The sequence below is a fragment of the Hesperophylax consimilis genome, chromosome 20 (genome assembly GCF_061612785.1).
Source record: "Hesperophylax consimilis isolate HC1 chromosome 20, BYU_Hcon_1.0, whole genome shotgun sequence".
NCBI classification, from domain to species: Eukaryota; Metazoa; Arthropoda; class Insecta; order Trichoptera; family Limnephilidae; genus Hesperophylax; species Hesperophylax consimilis.
Window position 1 is genome coordinate 9,312,553 of NC_142855.1, and position 16,431 is coordinate 9,328,983.

At 36.2% G+C, this 16,431-nt stretch overlaps 1 protein-coding gene across 1 annotated transcript; it reads right to left on the reverse strand.

Annotated features, from left to right (window-relative positions):
• Positions 1-267: 267 nt before the first annotated feature.
• Positions 268-15,160, reverse strand: LOC149414027 (UDP-glycosyltransferase UGT5-like). The gene is made up of 10 exons (XM_089644092.1): positions 15,043-15,160; positions 14,855-14,956; positions 14,468-14,595; positions 12,945-13,023; positions 8,888-9,077; positions 6,070-6,264; positions 5,160-5,364; positions 3,621-3,840; positions 3,208-3,427; positions 268-577 (listed from the first exon to the last, which is right to left on the reverse strand). Exons 1-10 carry the CDS (start codon positions 15,158-15,160, stop codon positions 280-282), a joined length of 1,755 nt encoding a protein of 584 aa, XP_089500218.1. The 3' UTR covers positions 268-279.
• Between the last annotated feature and the right edge of the window lie 1,271 nt (positions 15,161-16,431).

Sequence of the window (16,431 nt, forward strand, 5' to 3'; positions counted from 1 at the left end):
GACTAATTTTTGCATTTTTATATATAAATTCTTTTGACAGATGTAATACGCCTAAATTTTGAATGAGAGAGCTAGGTTTAATGCCAGTAGACGAAATAACAAATGGTAATATTTTTATAGTCTGAGAATGCCAAATTCTTTTAATCTATTTCCTAAATCTGTGTATTTTTTCAGAAATAGGTTTTTGAATATTACAGGAATTTGGAATAGCGACATCAATGATATAAGTTATTTTTTAAATTTTTATTGTATTAGCTTTTTGTAAATGTATCAATATTTTCAGTTTTTTTTCTGTTTTTTCTGATTTTTTGTGGTTTTTTCTTCTACTTTTGTCGCCTTTGAACAACAGCGCTTTTTGCAGTAGCACAACAGAGCCAGCAGGAGTAACAGAGGTGGTAAGAGAACAACTGCTGCAACGTCCAGCAGTAATAAGGAACACAGGCTGACTTTAGGTGAGGACAGGTGAGCTGCTCCACCAGTACGGATCACGTGCTCTATGTTGAAGGTCAGAAGTTCGCGAGGGGAGACCGGACGGTCGTTAAACAGGCGATAGACTTCCTGTGCCTTCTTCGTATATCTGAAATAGTTAAAATTTAAAATTATAACAAACCATTTAATTATCACACTAATTCCAAGCGTTGATTACTAATTAGAACGAGGGATGCTATTGGTTAGTTTCCAAGGGATGTCACAGCCGTGATGACCGATAAAGGGTAATGTTTTACTCTAAAAAGTAACTAACCTAATTTCGACTACCTCTGGCAGGTCTAGCTCAAGAACGCATCATAAACCGTCTGCTTCGGAGATCAGCTAACCCAGAGAGAGAAAATACTCCTTCAAACCGTCTTTGTAAAACAAAGGGTTAAGGCAGTGGTCGGCAAACTTATTGGCCAAAGAGCCAAATATGTAGATACATTACAACGATTCAAAAAAATTCTGAGAGCCAAATCTGTTTTTTTAATTTAGTAAACCTTTGTTATAATTTTAGACCTTCATTAATTCATGGGTACACTGAATAAAACGTGATTTCACCCTTAATAAAAATATCCGTTGATAGACAATAATATGAAAGTAAGATACCTATGTATAAATTTAAATCGTGTCAATGACTGACAAACACTTAATGCGAACAATTACTTTGCATCTTCTCGGAAAATGTCAGTAAGTCAGGTTTTTATGTTGTTGTTTTTAATTTTAAGCATGATTCCAGGTTCTCATCAATAAGACGACTTCTCAGTTTACTCTTGATAAAGTTCATGCTTGAAAAAGATTGTTCGCATGAATATGTAGCATCAAAAAGAGAAAAAACAGCAAACGCGAGTTTTTTCAGCTGATCGTAAGAGTCAGGAAAACTATTCCAGACGTTGAAAATGATCATGTCTTCCTTCTCCAGGTCTTTCAAAACAGACCACTTGTGTTGTGAACTAAGATCACACTTGTTCTTCTCCAATATTTCCAAATCAATACAAATACGTTGAAATTTAGACCTCCATATTTCCTTGTTTTTTTTTTTAAATCCTGCAATTGTATTTCAAAGTTACCAATGTCAATAAGAGGATTTTTGACGAATGCTAAGGTCTCTCTGCGGTTTTTAAACTTCTGAAACCTGCTGAGAAATGCTTCCCTCATATTTCAAATTGTTGTTTTGAAATGGTGTTTGTCAATATAGGAATTATTTCAGGAGTTTAAAAACAGCAGAGCGACCTTAGCATTTGTGTCAGAGCCGCACTTTGCCGACCACTGGGTTAAGGGAACATATTGTGTTTCTTTGGGAGAAACAGTACAGGTGTAACCTGTTCCTCGGTGAACCCATAAAGTGCTTGTTACCCCTTTCAACCCCAGTGTTAATTCAAATTAACATGAACTTTGTGATTTTTTTACCGTAACGGTAGCGATTTAGAAAAGCCATGTTTTGGTTTTCTTATAGCTTGTAATCTTTTCTGTGGCGTCTATTGTTTCCGCTCTGTTGAAATCCTTATTCCCGCCACAACAACGATAAATATTTTGACATTTGCTGATTGTGAGTTTCATCGAATTTCTGCAGTCATTGATTACTTAATTTAAGGTGAGATATCAATATTTTCTACTCGAATTACAAATATTTTAACGCATTAGGATGTGTTCTATAATAATAACATCAGTTCAATTCACTGTCCAGTCATTTGCCAGAATATTGTAAATGAATTTCAATGTTCATTCAAATTAACACTGGTAGTGACGGACATGTTTTCGACTAGTATGGCGAATTTTTAAAGATTTATTATCCTAGATTATTTCTTTATTTCTGAATGAATTTTAGTTAAAATGTTATTTGTTTGTACCTTAGAGATTATCACTACATTGTAAATGTGAATTTTTGACATGAAACAGTTATTTGTATTACTTTTGTGTTATGTTTATTTTACCTATTATTTAAAAAAAAATACCCTCTGACGACGTCCAAATTATCATAAGAATAATATCTAAAAAAATATTGTTGTACTGCTATAAATACGCGTCATACTTGCAAATTGACTGTACGAAAAGTGATGACTAATTGTGTTCACCGTTCAAATTGTGCATTTATTTAATAAACCCGTTACAACATATATATATACTCATCTCAGTTCAATGATCTATGGTTTCTCTTTTGGGAAAAATCATTTACAAGTCAAAAAATTGGCCAAAAGTGAACAAATGCATTCCTTATCTGGGCATACGCTTCGCAACACTCTACCACATAATTTTCGCGGTGTTCTGTCTACTATATTTTAATTTAGGTACTCCCGGTGAGAAATGGCGTGATGGTTAGTTAGTTAGTACAGCGAACATCTAAATCCCAAACGCGCGGAACAACTACTCGCTGTAGAAAGAAACTTATTGAGAGATCTAATAGGACTATTAACAGATACTGTCACTTCAAAGTCAATCGACACATTCAGTTGTGGGAAGTAAAAAGCAAAAACTAGTAGCTCTAGGAAATGTGAAGATGATGAAGAATATCTATTCATTTCTGGAGACGATGGGAAAGCCAACTATATCTCAATAGGAAGAAGGCTCGTCTGCGTTTACCATTTTGCAGAACAAACAGATTTGGCCAAACATCCAATGACTGCCCTTTGAATTTCATTAAGAAGACAGTACAGGGCTAATGGCTTTACTGGTAATGGGAGTTATGCAGACTGTATCAATAACATTGACCATATTTTAATGTCCATTGTCACTCACTTGTCATTGGTCAGCAATTCGTTTAGCGTGGCGGTCAAAGTAGCCTCTGTCAGGTTGCTGTACTGAAGCGCAAGACCATTGCCTCTCTGCTCCGTGGCCTTGGCGTTGTAGTGCTGGTCTCCGAAGATGGGAATGGCCAAGATTGGCACTCCGGTGCTTGCGGCCTCAATGCAGCTCAGCAGGCCTCCGTGAGAAATGAAGATGCGGACGTTCTTGTGGGCTGGAATTCAAATCAATCGTTAAGAGACTACTAAGAGATTGTTCGAGGAAGAGGTGTGCTGGGTTCGTAAAAGAGGATTTGAACTAGATGGAATGGGTTGAGGACTGATACGAATGGCGCGGGATCACAGCCATAGGATAACATTTGTAAAAGAGGCCAAATACCACCCTGGGATTTAACATTTGAGACTTACCTAATATGGCCATCTGCGGCAGCCAGTCCCTGATGATGACGTTGTCTGGCTTGCCGGGCAGGTCGGTCTCAAACTTCCAGAGTACGGTCTGCTTCAGCTTGGACAGCGACCGGAGGATGGCTTCCCTGGTCTCCGCGGGAAGCAGCTTGCTCTTGAGGTTACTTCCCATGCTGAAGAAGATGACTCCGTGCTTGGCGTTGTCGAGGATCTCTTGCAGATCCTAGTGGGTGAGCAAACAGGATTTTGATTATCATTGTAAATCAATAATTTAAATCTTAGTGGACGCCTTTTGCACTCAATTCTAGTAAACACTTCCTTGCAAGTAGATTAATGGAAGAATGGAACTAACTTCCACAACATTTCATCCATTCTACTAATATAAACCTATTTAAATCTCTATTAGATTCCATTTGGAGATAAGATGATCTAAGCATTATGTTCGACAGTAAACTCACCTGTGTACGTCATATTATTATCAACAAGGCCCTAAAGACTCTTCTTGGCTTTCAATAATTTCGAAACATTTATTATGTTATATAAAACCCTTGTCAGATGTCAACTCTACGTTATGGTCTCCATTTTTCAATATTCATTCAGATAACATTGAAAAGATTCAACAGAAGTTTCTAAGATTTATAAACTATAAATTAAATATTCCTATACAAAACATTGATTACAATTATCTCCTGGATAAAATGTCTCAATTGAAACTTTAAGAAAGAAGAATAAGCCCAGATTTAATACTGTTAAAAAGAATACTACATTTTAAAATTGACTGTCCCGAATTACTTCACTTTATCAATATCCATGTTCCCAAAAAATCATGCCGACATTTCTTACCTTTTTACTTCAATAACACCAGGACACTAGCTTACCAAAATTCTCCGATTCCGACACTTCACAGTCTTTCTGATCTGGGTGATATATTTCATCTCAAAACTAATCAGTATAAATGTTGTATTTTCTATAATTTCTATTCTAGACACAAATAGACCTATGTACCCATATAACTTCTTCGCTTCTACTATTTTGTTTTGTTGAATCTTTTAAATTCAATTATATGCGTGAGGATTTTTAGTTCCAGTTCACATTTTTAACTATGAATTTTGTTCTGTGTTTTTTTGCGACCTTTTTTGTCATTATCTTTACAGTTTTCTTTATTGTATTAATTTTTAAGCGATTAATTTGATACAAATAGCTTGTAATTTTTTTAAGAAAAGCCCACTGGGCGTGTAGTAAATAAATAAATAAGAAAGGATAACCGTTTTTTAAATTGGAAAAATCTCAATTGCTGTAAACATATATTGAAATCAGATATGAGCGCATGAACAGAATGCTGCATGATCATTAAACAATAACAAAATAGTACACTCAGTATTTAATAAAAATCGATCTGAAAAAGGAGAGCGAAGATTTACAATATTGATTATCTGGCGACTCGGGGGTGACGTGGCGTTTCTTCGTACGGGTATTATTGGAGAACTGATCATCTGCCCTAACTGGTATTTCTACTCTTTTATGTTTAAATTTAAAACTCACTTTAGGCAGTGGTTTGACGGGTCCGATGTGATAGCCCCCAACCTCGATGGCATTTGGCAGTAGGGGGCGAGGTATCCCAATGGAGGAGTGCGTGTTGATGAGGACAGCTGACACTCGGTGCCTCAACTCAGAGAACGGCAATCTGGCTGCTTCTGCGGGGAAATACTTTTTGTACAGAGCTTCTTGCGTCGGTGTGAACACGAACCTGGAATTTGAGAAAAACCTATAGTTTACACAACTTGTTTAGTTTAAACTATTGAACTAATAATGCCATTAATTAAAACAGAGAACAGCACTAGTCCCAAATGCAAGCCTTGTGGAACGCCGTAAAAAATTAAAAATGTTTGAAATTTGAACTGATTGTTCTTCTTTTGAATAAATAACTTTTAAACCACGTTATAATAGTTTCAGTTTTTTGTTTTAAGTAGTATTCAATAATTTTATGTATAGCCTGACATATGAGGAATAATCGAGTTTAAAGATGATATCATATTGTTGTGTTCGTACAAACAGGTCTCCAACTCGTCTTAGAAGGAGTTAATAAATAAGTGGTACTTTTAGATTAATCAGGGTTTTATTAATACTCCACGTATTATAATGGTGACTCGATAGTCGACCTAACTAAAAGCTTGCTAATTGGAATCTGAAACAGAAAGTTTCTCTGAGAGCCTTAAAAATGGCCATGGCGACTACTGGCCACTAGCTCCACCTTGCGGACTTCCACGCAAGCTCTATGCACTGCCATCTGTGCGCGCATCTATGAAGCTCTTATTTCCCAACACATATAAATTGCATTTGTTTGTGTACACACAATCTACACTGAAGAGTGTATGGAGAATTGTCAAAGGAGATGAGGCCAGCAGTCCACAATAGATTTCTGATACCAACCCTGGTTTGATGGATGACTTACGTGTTCATTAGTTCCATCATCACGGCCATGGCGGTGTTGGCGACACGCTGCATGAGGGTCATCTCGCCCGTGGAACTGAGGAACACGTTGGGGATGGTTCCGGGCGAAACTGGGTTGCCGGTGTCCCTCGCCAAGACGTGCGACAGCGTGGTGGGAGATAACAGTACAAATGGGCAGTTGAACCTAACTGCGATGCTGCAAAATGACGTATCGTAATAAGTTTTCAATTAAATGCTAGTTACGTTAAGAATTTTTTTTAGAGTCCCCCATTTTAGAATGTCATAAGACAAATTAGTAATGTAAATAAAATAGACTGTTTTCAAATTACGTTATATTAAAGGAACTAAATAAAATAAATCAATCTCTGTCCAAAGCTTGTACTTATCGACGGAGTTTTATGTTTTTATGTATGTACGCTCATACGTAACTAGTTTGTGGTTGTTGAAACTTATTTTTTTGAATGTGTTTCTAGTATAAGATAGTTTTCTTTGTAATGTAAGGCGATTGGTCGAGAGAGTGAGGTAAGAAGGCCTCCATCAACCAGTCTCCTTCGATCCGGCCCGCCACGCAGAAGACGCATCAGCCGCCCAGACCTGGACAAACCTTGAATATGTGTTTGATATGATGTGACGATCTTAGGTTATGATTAATTATGAGTCCGGCAGCCTCATATTAGTTCCTAGCTTTACTAGGCAGATAGCCTGAGGAAACAAATGCTCGTGAAAATGCCAAATTTTAAAAATAACTGAATTGAATTAAATTTAAATTGATTAAAGAAGAACATGTTTGTGGTGGGTCCTATGTAAAAGATACGTAGAAGCGCAAATACTACATTTTTTAACATCAACTCCTCAAACTCAGGGCTTATGTCATCATTGGGGATTCTGTGAGGAGATAGAGGGTCTTTTTGAGGAGAAGAAAGAGAACCTGGGCACTTGAGGGAGAAAACACAGAGGCCAAAGAACGAGAACTGCATAAAGATTACAATCCGTTTGTTATGATAGGCAATCTATCAAACGAACCTCCCACTTCCGCACAGAGTCGAGGGTTTTTTTTAGGTATTTTTGGGCTCCAGCCAAGAGGTGGCTGCCACATTCAATAGTGGGGCGTACTTGCGATTAGTACAGGGTCAGCAGTTGTATACTCGTACTATCTCCAGTATAAATATTTCAACGTTGAAAATTTTGTATACATCTTTAGTTTAAAGTCAAGTCAAATATAATTCCTCGATCTGGTCCCCACATTATAAAATACATTCAGATTTAATAGAAAAAATTCAACACAAATTTCTAAGACACCTTAACTTTAAACTCGGTATTCCCATTGAAAGTATAAACTATAATTACTTAAGGCGATGTCATACGTAGAAATGCAAAATCATGTGTTTTTGGTTTGAAAATTTGGTCGCCTAGAAATGTTTCAGATGCTTTAATTAAATATTGCGAGTAGAATACAACTTGGCCTTTGAAATAATCGAGTATTTTTGAGAAATGTCTTTTTATAAGCCCAGAAAAAATAATGTATAAAGCCTATGAAAACTGCTTTAAAGTTCAAAATCTTTTACTTACGTACCCATTTTCGGTTATGATTTTATTGTATAATGTGGCAAATTAAGTTATTTATAAAATGATCGTAAGAAATTTAATATTTATGCCTGAACATCCACAAAATAAAATAAAAGGAACTTTTTGGCCATGTTTTTTTCTCGCATAAATCAAAACAGGCGGATGGTGTTAAGCGGGAATTTAAACCTTATCGCCATCTACGTAAAGGTTGTTATTGATAGCGGCTCAATTTAAAATATTACACGACGTAGTGCATCGCCTTAATGAAAAAAATAAATTTATTAATACTCTCAGATCGAAGAATTATATCCGACTTAATATTTATGTTAAAAATTTTAATGGTAGTGTAGACAGCACTGATTTAATTAACCTCATTGAATTTCATGTACCCATTAGAGCTACTCGTTCTAAAATCCTGTTTAATAAAAACAATTCCAAGACTGAGCATTTCAAACACTCGCTTGTACCTAGAATACATGAAGTTAGTAATAGGTACGCAGATGTAGCGTAGCTTCTTTACCTAGCTTCTGTGCTTAACTGCACAGAAGCTAGGTAAAGAAGGCTATACTATCATATCTTCTAAATCATTACTGATATAATGTAAGTCTACTCATACTTGTTGATAATATTTTGTTTGTACTTGTATCTCCTTCTAGTATTAATGTTATACTTTCTGTCATTGTAAATGTTATTCTGTGATATGAATTATGCTGTATGGTATATTAACATATTCTTTGCGGGAAACGAGAAAACTCGTCAAACGCCTTTTTACAGTAAGACGCGGGAGACAAGTTCACTCGTTTTGTTGCGCAAAGCGGTCAGGAGCGAGAAACTTGTAAACAAGGGGTTCTAAATGGGTGCGGGGTCATGTTTTTCTATTGTCGGCGGTACCCAATCTATCTACCTGTCAATACAATGAGTTTGTATTGACAGAACAAACACAATAAAAAAATTAAATCGTTGTCGCGTATGTTCCACTCACAAACTACGCAGTGAAACGCGGTACATGTGCAAGTTGCAATGTGCCCCTGCATAAAGGAAAGTGTTTCGAACGCTATCACACATTAAAGTGAAAGTCTAATTTCGGCGCTAAAATTTAAAAAAAAACACCCGCGCTTCGCCTCCAATTTGGCGGTAAAATGCCCGACCATATAGTATTAATACCGTTGATATTCAACAAATAAATACGCTATATTTTCTGATTGGGTGGTCACGTATGGCCTATTGTTGAAATGATATAGAAATTGTCTTACGCGTGGAACACCTCGTTCAAGAAGTGATCAGATACAACCAAGTCGAACTTCTCTTTTGGATCGTTCAGCAGCTTCTGGAAGTCCTTGTTCTTCAGTCCCTCCTCCACCATGTTCGGGATTCTGGTGTTCAGAGTCATTATCATACTCAACTTGGATGAACTGTCCAACTCGAAGTTGATCATGCTATCGTCTGCAAACATTATATCATGTGTTTTGTCAATTTTTATAATTGAATACTGTCAATTCGACCATCTACACAAAATATTATCATAAAAATCATCAGTTCGTACGTATTTATTGGGGAATGCAAAACATAGTTGGAATGAGACGTATATAAAAATGCCAAGAGCTTTGAAAGACCGGCAATATGAAAATAGACTCAAGAAACTAAGATTAACAATGTCAAAAGAATGTTGTTGTTGAATGTTGAGACTTTCAAAATTTTATCTGGACACAATAGTCATCCAAAAATTTTTCAATATAAATTTCCGTGGACACCTCTGCACACAATTCTAGAAAACACTTTCTTGCAAGTACAGTAGTGGAAGCATGGAACAAACTTCCACAACATGTCATCCATTCTACTAATATAGAGTAGTACAAGCATGGAACTAACTTCCACAACATGTCATCCATTATACCAACACGAATCCACAATATAAACTTTACATAGATAGTATAGAACGTATCCAAAACAAATTTATAAAATAAATTACCTACGAATTCAACAATAACTTTGAGTGTACATTTGAAACTTTGCAGCGAAGACGAGCAGTAGCTGACTCAATGTTTATACACAGACTTTTAAACAATGACATTGACTGTACTGAACTTCTGTCCGTTATTAACTTTAACATACCTTTGAGACGTACACTACATACAATGCTATTCCACACGCTAAATTATAAAACAAATGCAGCATCTAATTCGCCAATTTCTTAATAATATTTGTCTTAACTCTATAATCGACATTATTCGGATTCACTGCCCAAATTCAAACGTGGCATCATGTCAATAATTTAAACTATTCAATGCGCATACATACAGACACACACAAACACTCACACATACATTACACACGTCACAACACACACACTTATAAACTACACACGTCACCTGGTAATTAAGGAATAAACATACCACTTAGCAGACATTACAAGGAAACATATCATAGGTACTCAACATGAAATATCTTATTCCTGTATATTGTTTCATCTCTCTAAATCATGTACTGTTTGTTTCTATAATATAAAATAAAAAATAAACTTATTTACAGCTCTATTGGGTTCTTATTAGGAGAGAAGAAAGGATTAACTTATTTTAAATTAAAAACAACTCCATTACTATTAAACTTATTGTGAAATAAAATATTAGCGTATCAGCAAAATGAAATAATATTATTAAGTAAATTATCGTAGGTAAGTGGAGATTGAGTTTAATAATTTTAATTTAAAAAGGTTTTACATCGTTTATTTGTCATCTGTCTAAATCTCAAGTTTGAATATTTAAAATGCTTATTAACGACGAGTAACTTGCCACATCTTTCATTCTAGGAATATAGACTCTATTTACATATAACTCAATTTATTTTCTCAAGTTTTTCGAGTTCAAGAATTGGCCGAAAATTTAATTATTGAAGATCTTACTTTTAACCGTGATACAGGAATTAAAGTCCTACACGAATATGGAATTGGTTTCAGACTAAACAATTTAGAAGCTTTGGAAATATAAAAATCGGTAAATTCAAAGTGTTTAAAATTGAATAATACAGTTTTTATCTAGGACTCACACCTCTCCAAGTAGATAAAATTGAATTGTATGTAACCAAGATAATTAGTTGTAAAAATTATACATAGATGTCGGTAGGTGCAAACTCCCAAGTAGATTATAAAAGATTTGATTTTCATTGTACCTTCCTCTTTTTCGCTAACGCTTTTAATAAGTAAAGACAACCTCCTTGGTCTGTCTTGGGTAGTTTGGATCTCCTGATATTCACAATGTAATTGGGAATAGAGCAAATAAAAGTCAAGAGTCCTTTTAAAGTTTCTGTTGTGTTATCATTTACAAGTTCCTTCCAATCAAAACTTAACACAAAGGTTGAAATCATTAATAACCAATTAAATTTAACCTTCAGATTAATTCTAAGTCTGTCCCCATTACTTCACTTATCTCACACTTCCCTCCCACACCTCTCTCCCACAACTGACGCACTGTTCTACTCTAGTACACTGTCCCTTTCTTTCTTGATAATATGTGTAATTCTATATTTAATAGCATTATATAATTTATTATTATTTCTTTTTTATTATTGTGATGTATGGTAATAAGTTGTGTATTCAAGCGATAGATGGCACTAGTCATAAAGCTTACTCCAGAGTCCGACAGATGACGCTAGAGTGTAGCAATTGCCTGTGGGATATTATTGACAGACAACAAGCTTCTAGAAACAGAGAATTACCAACCCTCGGGTAATGAACAGTGTAGTTAAATCCAGACTTATCAATTGTTGCGTAAATAAACACAATTATAGTAAAATAACCTTTTACTTTATCAAAGAGTTTCCAACACAGAAATCTGCAAGTAAAGCAGAGATATAACAATTATTAATGTGAAAAATTTAAGGAGCATTTGTCACCGGTCACCTTCGACACGTTCGTTGACTTCGTTCGCAGTCGGAAGGATTCGGGTGACATCAACAGCCGCCACACCCCTTCATACTTCCCGCACGGGAATAATAATTCACACTGTTATTGCAAGGAATGCAGACTGTATTAATATTTAACTCAATTGTTTTATTATATTAAATTCTGATAGGAAATCGAAACCTTAACGGCCTCCATGCTCGAGGGGTGTGGCTCTCGATTAGCAAGCCGGAGGTCGCCAGTTCAAATCCAAGAAAAATTTTATTCGATTAATTTGTGTTATTTAACAAATTACACACTTAAAATAATTATAAGATATATTTCACAGTATTGCCCTGCTGTAAGACCACCATTGACAATTAAAATGTTGCTTGAAATGGCTTTGGCTGTGTTTGGTGACCAGATCTGAATAGCCAGGTAGATACCCCGGTTGGGGATGCCATAGTCTCACAGGCTCTAGACCAGAGGTTCCCAAAGTGGTCTATATGGACCCCCAGGGGTCGATATCGGTTTGCTGGGGGTGTATGTCAACGAGAAAAAAATTTAGGGGTCCACAAGATTCAAATGGGGGTACATACGAGCGGATCCCCATTTACCTCAACTCAACATTTAGGAGTTACGTAAATGACACAATACACCTAACACAAATATAATAGACTGAGAAATTACTTATTTGATATTTGTATTTTTATATTTCGTTAAGTTGTTTATTGAGGTGTATAAATAGAGTCTACGTTCCTTTTCTCGTCAGAATTAATATATTCAAGCAAAACATTGCACATTTATATATTAAAGCAAAACATTGCATATTTTCCTAGTTCCCCAACATGTTTTTGAAAAACGTTTATCAACATTTAAATGTACTTCACACAGACTTTAAAACTAAGTTTGAGGACATTTCAACTATGGAAATGGAACGTCGAAGAATCGGATATCGTATGACAAGAAGAACTGACCGGAATAAGCACTGACAAATAACTTAAGGGGCAGTTCTGTAAGGCCAGCTATAGAAAGAAATTCCCGTTGCTTATCCTGCTTCATTTTCATTTGGTGTAATACTTCACAAGGGTGCCCCTGTCTGCACAATGTAAAGACAGAGGAACTATACCGCCACCCGGTTGTTGGACAGGCAAGTGCAGCGAATCTTTTTACGAAAAAATAAACGATTATAACATGGGACGTTAATAGTTTTAGGAAAATTCAATATTCGGCAGGCAGGGGTCTACGGGGCAAAAAAAGTTTGGGAACCTCTGCTCTAGACGGTTGGTTGGAGCAGTCGGGACTCTAGCGCGGTTTCTCATTTAAAAATAATCAAACATCAATATAACACAAAATGGCGCCGACGCGATAGTTGGTAAAATAACTTAAAATAAAATAACATTATTGGAGAACTTTTAATATCAAGGTATATTTACCTTTCAGGGCCAAGAGTTCTGGAAGTCCAATTTCTCTGTGGGGGGATTTTGCAGAGGGAAAACAACTGACAAACGTAATCTGAAAAAAAAACAATTAATTTATTGTTTCATGTACATATCTTTCTTAGGCAATGTTACTGTTAAAAAAGTGCATTATATCGACATGAATTCAACTCCGTATCTCATTTCAGTGCCGAGATAATGCGTCAAGTCCCCGTAGTAAGCGTTCACATGTTATTTAAAAGGGAGATATATTAATACGAACTTATTTATTAACGCCGATTATAGCGGCTTTTACAAAAGAATAACAATTGTTTTACATATGAATACAGAATATACATATATAAAAAAATGAATAAATATAAAATACATAAAAGAGAACAGTAGAAATAGTAGTATCAACATAAAAAAGTACAATGAGTAGGTTATTATAAATACAATACAACATATTATAAATCCCGGATATTATATTATGAGTGTTAAGAAATTAATACTTTAAAACTGTATTTGATTATAGTCAATCTGAGAAGCGCTGACAGACAGTTTTAATTAAGTAGTGTTTGTATGAGGTTAAACTAGCAATGTTTATAGGTACATCCAAAACATATTTATTACCAAGTACATGTAGGCGATTCATTATGGAATTGAGTTGAGCGTTAGATCCTGTATTGTTGCAATGATAGGGTCATTTGAAACGAACTGATCGACTAGGTACATGGAAACATATTAACGAAAGAAGTTCAGGGGAATTCAACAGGTTGGTAACGATTTTAAATAAATAAAATAGGTCAAAACAAATTCTTCTTTCTTTTAATGTATCGAGTCCCAATAATTGTAACAGAGAGGGGTAATTAATGTTTTCTATGAATATTCACAATTTAAAATTAATATAACGTAAAAATTTATGTTGGACTCGCTCAAGGGAATTCTCATGTACACTGTAGTAAGGACTCCAAATGGTGGTGTTAAATTCTAATTGGCTTCTAACACGTGAAGTGTAAAGTAATGTTAGAAGGCGTTCAATAAAACACGACTCGTTTGAAATAGAGCAAAAGTCTCTCGACAAATGCATTTGTTGCCTTTAAAGATTATTATCAGTTATGCAATAAAACTCCATCTCCAATCAATTTTAATATAGGAGACTTTTTTGGCTTGACTGTATTTAACATGTATATATTTATATTTATATTTTATGTATAAGCTGTAAGAACAAACTTTGAAATTTTTAGCAAAATCGGTCCAGTAGTTTTTGAATCAATAGGGGACAAACAAAGAAACGTTTATATATATATAGAATAGAATTACAGATGACAGGACACCAAGCATCATGACCAAGATAATGGTCTAAAGGAAGAAGCGAGCGGTAGTCTAACAGTCAAGTAACAGTCTGAGGTAGAGTTGATGGACTCATAGGTCACCCCAAGAGGCAAGCACGTTTTGTTACTTAGCATGGGTGATTTTTGCCTTTACCAGCACTGCTTCTGTGTTAGGGTTAGGTGTTAGGTTATATATATAGATAGTACCTCGTGTCCCCTTTCGTGCAGGGTGTTTGCCACCCCCCTACCGAGGTTGTGGTGACTCCTAGCGAATACAGGCACCAGCACCAGGATCTTGTATGAGAGGGTGCAGCCCCAACAGGCCGCCAGCACTGCTTTAGTGTTAGGGTTAGGTGTTAGGTTATATATATAGATAGTACCTCGTGTCCCCTTTCGTGCAGGGTGTCTGCCACCCCCCTACCGAGGTTGTGGTGACTCCTGGCGAATACAGGCACCAGCACCAGGATCCTGTATGAGAGGGTGCAGCCCCAACAGGCCGCCAGCACTGCTTTAGTGTTAGGGTTAGGTGTTGGGTTAAATATATAGATAGTACCTCGAGTCCCCTTTCGTGCAGGGTGTCTGCCACCCCCCTACCGAGGTTGTGGTGACTCCTGGCGAATACAGGCACCAGCACCAGGATCTTGTATGAGAGGGTGCAGCCCCAACAGGCCGCCAGCAAGGCTGCCACCAGCACTGCTTTAGTGTTAGGGTTAGGTGTTAGGTTATATATATAGATAGTACCTCGTGTCCCCTTTCGTGCAGGGTGTCTGCCACCCCCCTACCGAGGTTGTGGTGACTCCTGGCGAATACAGGCACCAGCACCAGGATCTTGTATGAGAGGGTGCAGCCCCAACAGGCCGCCAGCAAGGCTGCCACCAGCACTGCTTTGGAGAAAGTCATGGCTCAACTGTATCTGAAACATCACATAATCAATGTTAAAAACAATTCGATACATCTTATACAATTTTAAACTTAGATTCACAAAATCTCTAAGTAGTATAAAATATAGTCACTATCCGTGTCTGTCTGTTTGTGCGCTTAGTTCTTCCAAACTACCAAACTGATTTTAGTAGGGTTTTCATCATTTAGATAATTTCTTCCGGAAGGTTTATAGGTATATTATATTCATTAAAAAATCAGCTTGCATATGTTTGTGTTGGCAAAACTCGAAAAGTAGTCGAACGATATCGCTGAAAAAGTAGAAGTCGGGAACGCCTGAGGAATACTTAAGAGGAAGCTACAAGCCAAAAAGGTGTATATTCTTGGTATACCTTATATTGTAGGTAATAGGTATTAAAATCGCTTGACAAACGGAGTCTAGAAACGTTCGATTTCAAGCACAAAACTGGTTTTTATTTATTTTGTAGATAATTTTATAAGAAATCAAAAAAGTTAATCAAGTGAAACTGTCACAGATAATCTTAGCTATAATACGTTATTTTTTAAAAGTTGGTTCCTTTACGCGTTCATACATTTCTAATGAAAAAATATTTTTTTAGTGGCTTACATTTATATCTTTTATTGCGTAATTTATTATTTTATTTATATTCTACTCAAGCGAAACGATAGGAAAACCTTCAATTTATCTATAGCAATTTTTTGGTATTCAAAATGTACACCAATTCGTTATAAAGATTAATCAAAATAGTGATTTAGCTTAAGATTAAGCTTTGCCTCAAGGCAATATCTCTTCACCGAATGAGATACGAAATCGATGTAATGTAGTTTTTTAACAGTAACTGCTCGGGCCAGTTATTGTTGCATAGTATTTGGTTCGAGTTGTTTCCCGCCCGCGTTCCGCGCGTTTACCTACATCAAGTCAGTTGTTTAAGTAACCGCGCCGCAAGTGCAACCGCTTTCCGCATAACCTATATTGAGTTAAAACCCACCGCGCCGCGCTGTATACGGCAAATGTTAAACCGCAAAGAACGCCGTGAAGAGTGCATAAAAATAGCAATATATAACGCATTGAACCATTTCGCAATTCTAATATCACTATTCCTTTTCCTTGACCTCCTCCAATACTAACAATTACCCCCACCTGTGATTAAAGCAGAGCAAAGTGGAAGGTGCCGACAGTTGGAGATATTGGTAAGTCAATCAAACAATATCACAAAAATACCGCAATTACAGTCCAATCACGCCGCAACATTTGGTCCTATTCGAGCCGC

Bases quoted from the DNA above. Each gene is read 5' to 3' on its own strand.
- LOC149414027 (XM_089644092.1), bottom strand. From the start codon at position 15,160: ATGACTTTCTCCAAAGCAGTGCTGGTGGCAGCCTTGCTGGCGGCCTGT. The intron at 9,078-12,944 runs GTAAATATACCT...TAATGTTTGCAG, and splicing joins AGAACTCTTGGCCCTGAAAG to ACGATAGCATGATCAACTTC. The intron at 6,265-8,887 runs GTAAGACAATTT...GTCATTTTGCAG, and splicing joins TTGAACGAGGTGTTCCACGC to CATCGCAGTTAGGTTCAACT.